The sequence below is a fragment of the Priapulus caudatus genome, unplaced genomic scaffold (genome assembly GCF_000485595.1).
Source record: "Priapulus caudatus unplaced genomic scaffold, Priapulus_caudatus-5.0.1 Scaffold378, whole genome shotgun sequence".
In the NCBI taxonomy this organism is placed as follows: Eukaryota; Metazoa; Priapulida; class Priapulimorpha; order Priapulimorphida; family Priapulidae; genus Priapulus; species Priapulus caudatus.
The window spans coordinates 156,278-166,858 of record NW_014577439.1 but is presented as its reverse complement, the minus strand read 5'-3'; the positions used below and the strand labels follow the sequence as shown (position 1 = coordinate 166,858).

Genomic DNA, 10,581 nt, shown 5'->3' with positions numbered 1-10,581 from the left:
GTCGAGATGTGTCAATAGAGATGTTAAGATTTAATGGAGTAGAAAGTAGAGCGTCGACCGATCACACAGCTGTGGAATTAAGCGCAAGACGAGGCCGAAACAGGCAGGCGACAACAGGCGAGCGAGAGCGAGGAGGAACCCGACCATGAGACAGAGTGTGCAGAGCAGAGAGAGAGAGCACTGCAGCGAGCAGGAGGAGGCAGCAGGATGAGACGGGCAGAGGAGAAAGCGAGAGGCGCAGCCTAGACAATGCCGAAGGAGCAAGGGAGGCGGCAAGAAGGAGGGGGGGAAAGTAGCGATGACTGGGGAGAGAGACCCGCAGAGAGAGAGAGAGAGAGCAGAGAGACGAGACGAGAGAGGAGAGAGAGGAGAGGCAGCAGAGGCAGAGAAGGTAGGAGGGTTAGGAAAAGAGGAGGATGCAGGAGCAAGAGATGCTATAACCGGCCCGGCCGCACAGGCCCGCCATTCGCCGCCCGCAGTGCGGGGCTGGGGGGCTGGGGGACCGGCGGCCGGAGCCCGCTAAGGTAGTCATCTTGGAGACCGCGCCGCAATACGATGCCGTAGTTAACGGTCGCTGCTTCCGGTAGAATGCGCGCAGGCGGTGCGGGGTGTGGGGTCTGCGCAGCACCTGAACGACCGCAGCCGGCCGCCACACCCGACGACAGTAACGCAGTACGTCCACACATGATGACACAACGCGCGACACGGCACGCTACTGCATATACTCCACCCAGTACAGCAGCGCCAGCGCGCCCAGAGGTGAAGTAGCGAGAGCTAGAAATTGCGGGCTCATCGCGGCCGCCCAGCTCGGTTACATCGTAGCGAATTGCGAGGAAAGACAGTGTAGACAGAGTAGCACAGGACAGATATGGCCGGGAGGCGGAGGGCGAGGAGGAGGAATGCAGCAGGGGGAGGAGGAGGAGCAAAGGGAGGGGCGGGAACAGCGGGAGGAAGCGGTGTGACTGGAGTAAGGATAAAATATACACAGACACAAATCCAAGACGTCGGGTCGAGAGGCAGCCAGAGGAGTGGGAATAGGGGCGTAGATGAGGGAGGATGAGGGAGCTGACGGACGGGCCGAATAGAGAGCGAGAGAGGGATGTAAGAGTAGTTGGTACACAGACATCCGTGGTAGAGCTAGACGTCGTGTTAAGGGCGGTCGGAGGGGCAGTAGGAGGTAAGGCTGGAGGTAGGTGGGGTTTTATACCCGCCGGGGGGTCAGGTAATGTGGAGTGGGTAGGTCAACAGTAAAGGCGGGAGCGACGGTGAAGGAAGGTTCGAGGAGAAGAGAGAAGAGCAGAACGGAGCGAATGAGGGGAGAAGGCAAAGATACGGGCAGGGCAGAATGTGATATTAGTAGTTTGCGGCGATGGGAGACACGACCAGTGCGAGGAGACAGTTAGTCAGCGCAGCGCAAGCAGGTCAGACAGTCTGAAGTAGACAAACGCAGGACCCTGGCAGACGCTAGCTTTACGACGCAACGCAGAGAAGCATCCAGTGCGACCAGCGTGAATGCATGGTCGACACCCCAGACAGATTTCACGAGGCAGAAGTCGCATGAGCCATGAGGCAGGTCAATATGGTCTCTGTCGATACCCGGTAAACGTCTGAGTCCAGGGCGTACGGTTCTACGAACATACTCTTAAGTGTATTCGTTATAATTAATCATAGCGCTGTGCAGTCTATATTTATAGACTTAGTAGTATTTGATAAGGTTACAATCAGGGCGGGATGCGATATATCCAGAACAGCTAGCATGTCAGGTGCCAGTCGGATCTCGCGGCTGAGAGCAAGCGCGTACAGGATTGCAAGCATCAGGCAGGCAGCATGGTAGACATGGTAGCGCTGACCTAACTTATTGTTACAACTCCTCGCAGGGTTTAATCTTATTTCTTTAGTGGGCAAACAGATGAAAGTCAGTCGCGCGAGCCCGCCCATCAGGGTGACAGATCGGCTTGTGGGTGCGCGCACCTATATCTCGGCTTGTCTCTCTCAGGGACTGCAGTGACAGTGGGGTCACGTCTTACGTGTTGACATTGACACAATTTATTTACGGTCGGCCGGCATACTCAAGTGCGCGGATAGGGTAGGACAGGTCAGGCAGCGGTAAGAAAAGATGGGCGGGAGGGTGGGTGGGGGGGGCAAGCCGGCTGCAGGCTGGGGGCGAGGGGGGGGGGCTGTGGCGGGGGAGGGGGGCTCAGGACACGTCCTATAAAAGGCAGACAGTCAACGAGCTGGCAGGCTTGGCATGGCCAGACAGGTATGGCCAGACGAGTCAGCTAGACAGGTATGGCAGGCAGACAGACAGGCAGTACAGGTTCAAGGGTCGCGGGGGGGGGAGGGGGGGGGGCGGAGGGGCGGGGGGCGGGTGGCATGGCTAGGAGACTAGACAGGGGTCAAGACAAGCAGGCAGGCGGGGCCAGGGGGGCAGGGGCGGGGGGAGCCGCCAGGGTCGTTTATTTGGCAGCTACGCACAGGGCAAACGCTCGAGTAAACAAACCGGGTGGGGGAGGCAAGCAGGCATAGAGGCATGGGTCGCAGATCCCGCTTCGGGGGGGGGGGGGGGGGGGGGCGGAAAGACAGCGTGGGGTGGGGGGGAGTGAGGTGAGCTGGGCTCGGTATCACGTCAGGCCAGGGACAGGGCCCCCGCCCCCCCCCGGGCCGCGTGCCCCCTCACGCCCCCCCGCCCCGGACGCCTCTCGCCCCCCGCCCCACCCTCCTTACCACCACCTCCCGTGGCTCTCTGTCTTAATTGTTCGTTAGTCCCAGGGTTCTCGTTTCCGCATCGTTTTAGGTGGGTCCTGCCTGGCCCATTTTTTCACAGAGACGAGGCCTACACGATGGTTTTATGAACTAATAACGAGAACTACACTAAGAGCACATAAAAACCAAGCAATGATATGTATTCGATCCGGACTGGATCAATAATTATATACTAGTATAATATATAATACTATATATTGCACTATGATTAACATGACCATACGCGAAGATTTTTTGAGCCTGGAAAACTTTTTAGCTTTGTATGAACTGAGCTCTACCTATAGACAACGACCTGACATAAGTCAACATAACATATTGCGAAATGCTATTTTTTTTTCTTTTTTTCCTTAGGACTATGCCTAATTGTATAGTCCTCTGCGAGGTAGGCATGAGTATAAGCAATGCTACCTCCGTCGCTTAGAGTAATCGCAGCGAACCGTCCGCCGCTCGAGACAAGTCACTAGCAGAGAGCTGTGTCGCCACTAGCGTGTGAGGAGTGGGATAGTCCGCATGATTAGGTAACCTGAACTACTTGTGAGATATCTTTTAACTAGAACTTAGGGATAGGCTATACTGAGATTTCCTCTAGAAACGACTAGAAACTTCTGATGATCTTCTGATAAAGTCGTTACAAGAGATAATTAGATGTGTAGGCTATCGTGTTATCTGCGAGAGTGGCAATCGCGCTACACCAATTCATTCTATGTTGGAGCGGTGTGTGGAAACCATCCTGCCACACACGCAATTCCCCCCACATACCTCATCCTCGAGGATAGCTGCGCTATTGACACCAACGCTGCACGGAAACGAAGTGGCTGATCCTATCTCCATTAGATATTGAACCGATAGATCTATTTCGGACTTCACAGAATTTCTCTCAAAGTTTTCGTTCAAAAGGCAGGAGCGACAGTGTCGGTATATCAGTAAGGGCCAGTTAACACTAGGACTCACCCAGGCCCCTCACAGGTAGTGTATGACGGTGTGACATCATAGTTCCCGTGTATTATATATGTCACACACAGCGACAGCTTAGTCTTCGCTCAGCGGCGATTGGGCCGTTATGCCCCAGCATTTTTATATTCTTCACCATTGTGTCCTCATGCCGTCGGATGATCAAATCTACTTACATGTTGGCTACATATATTCACTGGCCTATGCGGCACGATATGTGTGTATGTTACACGCGAGACGCCTCGTTTCACGCAATCTAAAGCGAAGCGATAGGTCCGCACCACAAGCGACTTCACCGATGCGCCGGTGGTTTAGCTGTTTTGCCAGAAGACATAATAAACTGCGAACACGGAGTGTAACCACCATACAGTCCTAGGGTACCGTACCGCTACCTCGCGCAGAGCGCATCCACGGCAACAGCAGCCTCGGAGCTCCGAGTAAATTATCAATCTCTATAAGTTCTATAAAAAGATGAGCCATTGATTCGTCATTAAATATTGACGACCGAGTCGGCTGACAGGAGATATGATTTAGTAGCCGATTCGTAAATGGCTCTTTCCCCTCAATAATTCACGAAATAAGGGCACGCGCGCTTCTTGCGTATGGCTGCCCTGTCAGTATATACCGAAGTGCATCGCGTTCGGACGTGCGCGACTTCTCGCAATCGTGTCCACCGCCAATATAAATTACATTCTGCTGCCGTATCTTTCTTCTCCCATCTCTCGCTCTCGTTTCCTGTCCTCTCTCTCTCTCCCTTGCCTCATACCCGTCGCTCCGACCCTTTACTTTTCGACCTATACCTCCACATTCCTTTGCCTACGAACCCACGCGGTATATCCCACTCCCGCCCTTCCTCCAAACTACTCCCCTCTGCCAGTTACCGACGGCTGGCTTACGTGTCTGTGATTATCTCTTATACAATCCTTCCTCCCCGCCCTGTCCTCGCCTCCCCTCGCCTCCTTCATTCTTCTCCCTCCCCCTATTCCAACTCCTCTGCTGGCCTCGTCCCACGACGTCATGATTAGTGTCTGTGTATCATATCTCAATCCTACCAGGTCATACACCTTGCTCCCGCCTGTTCGTCGCCCCCCTTTTGCTCTCTCCTCGTCCTCCTGCCTCCATAGGCCGTCCTCTCCGCCCTCCGTCCGGGCCCATATGTCTGTGGGCGTATCTGCTCTACATGTTTCTCCTCGAACGATGTAACGCGCTGGCGGCTGAAAAATGACGCCAACTTTTAGCCTTCGGCATTTTAGGGCGCAGCTTGAGCGTGGTCATGGGCCTGAGTAACATGCATCGTGGAGCGTGCCTGTGCGCGCGTGAAGTGTAATCATTGTGTGCAGTACTGGAACCCGTACGGTGCGTCGGAGGGCCGGGGGTGTCGTGTCGCGGCGGGCTGCGGTGTTAGTTTGCGCCGCGCCTGCGGCATTCTACGCGCGAAGCATGGCGACGTAACTACGGCATCGATATTGCGGGGACGCGTCTCAAAGAGAGCTTACTTACTGTGGAAGGCGCGGGCGGGCGGGCAGATGGGCGGGTGTGCGGCGGCCGGTATAAGCATCTCTCTCCCATCCATCTGCTCTTTTTCCCTACCTCTCTACCTTTCTGCCCTCTCTGACCTCTCTCCTCTCTCTCTCCTCTCTCTCTCTCTCTTCTTCTCCTCTCTCTCTCTCCCTCTCTCCATCATCTCTATTTCCCTTCATCTCTCTCTCCCTCTTTTTCGCTCTCCCTTTTCTCTCTCCTCTTTCTCTCTCGCTCTCTCTCTCTCTCTTCTCTCTTCTCCCTCGCGTCTCCCTTGCTTCCTCCATCTCTTTTCTCTTCATCTCTCTCTCTCTCTCTCTCTTAAACTTTTCTCGCCCATCTCTTTCTCGTCCTCTTCTCTCTCTCTCTCTCCTCCTCTCTCCTCTCTCCTCTCTCCACTTCATCTCTATTTCCCTTCATCTCTCTCTCCCTGCTTTTTCGGCTCTCTCTTCCCTCTTCTCCTCTCTCTCTTTCTCTCTGCTCTCTCTCTCTCTCTCTCTGCTCGTCTCTCTCGCACGCTGCCTCTTCGTTGTCTCTTTCTCTCTCTCTCTTTCTCTCTCTCTCTCTCTCTGTTCTCTTCTCTCTCTCTCATCTGCTCATCTCTCTCTCTCCTCTCTCGCTCTCGCTCTCCTCTTCTCTCTCTCTCTCTCTCTCTCTCTCTCTCTCTCTCTCGCTCTCTCGCTCTCTCGCCATCTCTCGTTCTCTCTTTCTCTCTCTCCTCCACTCCCTATGTCTTCCTTGTAGCTCGCTGAGGGATATTCCCACTACTATATTTAGCTGCTGTACACACATACCCCCTCTACAGCTTCCATCTTGTGTATGAGCGCGTACGTGTGTGTGTGCGTGGGCGCGCGCGTGTGTGTGCAGGATGATAATTGAGATGAGTAGAGATTCATAATGTTGACTTGTTGATGTACAATTAAAGTATTTATCACATGATTGCCGTTTGAACTTAACATCGTACATTAATTAGAAATTCAAAAATAAGAGAAAACTGATAGGTTCAAACCTTGATAAAGCTATACTCCGTTATTCCCCAGTGATGCCCCTTGGGAAATAAACAGCCACCGTAATGGCACGTGATAATCATGTATCTCTGTTGATTCGTGGGTTTCGTGCGATAGTTCCTCAGAAACGAACACCGTAACCTTTACCCGGCTATACGACTAATCAGAAGAAGAGCGAGTTGATACATCGCAGTGTATATTGTTTCACTCTTATTATACATTCTCATGCATTCTCTCAAAATACCAGAGACGACGAAGAGGCGGAATCACACGTGCGGGGAAACATGTGCGTTGTTTATGGACGAGTTCAAATATAGCTGCTCGTGAACTGTATTAGACATAAATAGCGCAGCGGCCGCGCCTGTAGGGACCACAGCGTTCCTTAATGAAGCTCACATCACGAAGTCCACATCAGATATGCGAGCCTGCAACTCATACTCCACCGTACACAGCAGGCTGTGATATCAGCCGAACACAGCACACGCGCGCGATCTATATTATATTATCAAGAGTGTATTAAGAAGGCTTCTTAATACGCTCTTGATATTATCAGAAGCTAATAATGACAAAAATTATTTGACAATAAAATAATGACAAAATTTTTTCATTATTAGCAGCTGATATTATCAAAAATAAGACGATATGTTTGTACAATCTACTCTGATATTATCAGACTGCTGGTTAGTCGAAAACGCTGTCATAGCCAGACGTAACGCTGCAAGGATAAGCAATAAGCAATGTAAGGTATAGCTGCTGTATTTGCAAGCAAGGCCCTCTTTAGATTCTCTCCACTTATTGTGGGCTGGCTCTCTAGCTGTGGGTTAGTCTCAAAGTACTATAAGTGAACAGAGTAGAATTAACTAGGACCACTTATGCCTTCACCGAGTATATGTACGTACCACCCACGATGCACCTACCTGACTACAGTACGCACAACATTGCACATATTGGTGCCATGCAATATATTGGTGCACAAATTATTACACATATTGGTCATACACATATTACCATGGTACATACTACATATTATCATGGCACATATTATCACACATATTGGTGAACAATATATTGGTGCACATATTTGTGCCATCGCAATTACTAATGGTAATTTATCAGAACGCTTTTATACACGTTCACGTTGGTTGCTGTTCGTTTTTGCCTAATAATTTAAAGGCTGCAAAACCTACTTGGGGTCGAATTTGCTATCGGAGGATCTGTTAAAGAATTGAAGTTTGGAGTTTGAAGAATTTTTTTCTCTTTTACATTTCGGATTTGCTATCGGAGAATCTGAATAAGTCTGAAGAATGTTTCTCTTTTACATTTTACTGAACATTTTACTGTTTGAAAAATTATACAGAAAGTCCGCGGCGTGGATTATAATATTGAGTTATATGCTACCGGTTGATAATTATTACAAAAAGCCCAAGAAAACCAACTTATATCAATAATACTAGTTCATTTAGAATTCCCCTTCTATTTATTTAAAGGATGTTCCCATTTGCACTTACACCGCGACATTTTGCGCGACCTGCTGTTTACTGGTGTTTTGTGTTTTTCACGGGTGTGACCGCCCGCCTTGTGTTTCTCGTGGAATAGCGACGGGGAACAGGTCTAGCTGGCAGTATACGTTGCTGTAGGAACGCACGCTCTGATTTATGGAGATTGGGTCGAATTAGGTTAAGGACCAGCAGTTTTTTGTAGTTTCGCGATCCATGACACCTCACCTTTAAACACTAAGCACAACGCTAATGAGCATGGGGCATTTTAATGCGCATTTAATGATCGTTGAAGCGCGCCTATGCATATACACTTGTGTTTATGTTCTCAGGTCCCATCACGCATTACTTCCTACCGATGGACGACCGGGATGGCAGACATCTTGTAAATCCATCCGGTCTAGAAGCCGAGGTGTTCGGAGCCCCGGGCGTCATAGACGGCGTCGTTGGCAACGCCCTGACGCTCAACGGCAAGCATCAGTGGGTGCAGATAGGCGGCAGAGAGGAAGATCTCAATCCTTGTTTCGTCGACCTTGAGAAATGCATGGATGGTACGTACAGGGGCGGATATACCAGCACGTAACACGGCGGCGACGCCGTGTACGTGCCGTAAACGCGCGGAACCTTAATTCGATGCATGAAGATCAAACGCGTGAACGCACGTGACGTCATTACGTTAAATACACGTATGCGTAGAGTGCGTCATCGAGAAAATTGACGACTATGAGCGGCAGCACGTTCGCGTTCGATTCTGTCATCGTTTCTTTATCGATATGATTTTGTTCAAATTAGAATGTGTTTAGCGGGTGACGGTGTACAAAGCTAGAGGCGACGCGCGGACATTGACCATATGACAAAGTGACAAGATATCGACTATATTTTAAAGTGACAATGTGACAGGTCATGATCGGATATTAATAAGTGAATTTGTTTCAGCAGGAGACGGAATTACCTTTGGAGAGAGTCTGCACAGAGGTGTCTATTCTGCGTGTTTGTGCGTCCGTGTGCGTGCGTGCGTGCGTGTGCCCGCGTGTGCTTGCCTGCATGCGTGTGTGGTTGCGCGTATACGTGATTGCGTTCATATGTCCGCACACTTGCGCATGCGTGCGTGTGTGTGTGTGCGTGCGTGCGTGCGTGCATGCGTGTGTGTGATGTGTGTGTGGGTGTGTGTGTGTGTGTGTGTGTGTGTGTGTGTGTGTGTGTGTGTGTGTGTGTGTGTGTATGTGTGAGCGTGTATGTGTGTGCGTTCGTTCGTCCGTATGTACGTGTGTTTGCATGCGGTACTTTCCAGAAAGGAAATGACTTCTGTAGCCTACATAGAGCACGCCGCTCTATACAGTCTCTTGTTGCTAACAAACGCAATGAAGTTTTGCACGCATTTGATTTATCGCAAAAGAATAGAGTGCGTGCACAGCATGTAGGATGTAGGATTTCACGACTGCATGAGTCATAGGTTTCACACACAGATGGTCGGAATGCTAAGCTTAGATCATTGAGTCTTATAGTGAGCAATATAGTCATGCTCCATGTGAATAAAGCATTCCCCCTCCAACAACATAAAAGTATGCATGCGCAATATATAACTTTATTTATTTATTTATTTATTCATTTATTGATACCACATTCTTCTTGGAAAACGACTGACTTCAAACAATACCAATGCATGCCAAGGAATTCTTTTCGAAAAAATTAGTTCAGTTATTCAGTGTTTTCTTCGATAGTGCTAGCAACTTAGCAAGTAAAGCGGCTCTGGCATCTAAACGTAGGGCATGATAACTGATTTTTGCGTGTGATTAATATTTAATATTGCATGTCGCGTATAGGCTACCTACTAAACAAGCAGGCGTTACAAATAGTATAAATGGCGTTTGGATATACGGTAACAGGGATGTTGCATAAAACATCTTAATTTTTACAGTGATTGAGAAAGCAAAATATGGAACTATACATAGACATTTACATGTATGTGTGTATAGCTATACGAGAATGTTACCTAATTATATATACTAGTTCGGTACATGCGAAACTATTGGCGTATCAGTTGCACTTGTATTCAAATGATAAAGTTTAAACACTCGCTCAGCGTGTTGGTATAGGATGTCTAGACAAGATTAGCAGTAGAGAACATCTTATAACTGACATTAACACCTTTGCAGGAAACACGTTCATGATGTGGCTGAAGTTAGACCACGGTGATGACGATTATAAAATTATCCTTTCCAACGGTGGTCATTCTCCGCAATCCCACGGGGTGGCGCTGCTGCACGCCGACCAACGCTTTGAAGTTCGCTACAGAGAGAAGGTAAACAACATAGCAAGTAATCACGAACATAGGATTGCTGTTTATCTTGGATTCTTGTGAAACTATACATAATATATAAATTCTTTCCTTGGCGCTTCGTCGCGCCATGATATAATACTAATAGTATATGATACCAGCGATGCTTATCACATGTCATACATGCCAACTTATTTTGAATGAAAAGCGGTAGATCCGCGTGCGACGCAGTCGCGCGCGCCGCTAGGGGGGTCTGGGCCTCTGGGGGCTTGCCCCCCCAGGAAAATTTTCAAAAAATGGTGCTAAATGGTGCCTTCTCCTGCATTCTGGGGAGTAATTGGACTGCAATAGAATACATTAGAGATACATTACATCAAGAGCGGATAATACCTAGAGTGTACAACGGAAAAACGGGAAAATAGTGCTATTTCACGACTACATTATTCTACTTTGCCTGCGAGTCTAGAATAATTTCATGGTATTGCATTAAGCAGAATTCTTTGCTCTCTAAAACAAGACCAACCGCTTGTCAATACCATTCTCCCAGGCGGAGACATCCGCTCCTAAA

General features: G+C 49.2%; 1 protein-coding gene across 1 annotated transcript in view; it reads left to right on the top strand.

Moving 5' to 3' along the window:
* The window catches only part of LOC106809700, a 67,785-nt gene that overhangs the window by 25,602 nt on the left and 31,602 nt on the right, over positions 1-10,581 (top strand). Inside the window, exons 2-4 of the mRNA XM_014812869.1 lie at positions 8,068-8,286; positions 8,672-8,710; positions 9,892-10,037. Coding sequence (XP_014668355.1) covers positions 8,068-8,286; positions 8,672-8,710; positions 9,892-10,037 — 404 coding nt within the window. The remainder of the gene's footprint in view (positions 1-8,067; positions 8,287-8,671; positions 8,711-9,891; positions 10,038-10,581) is intronic.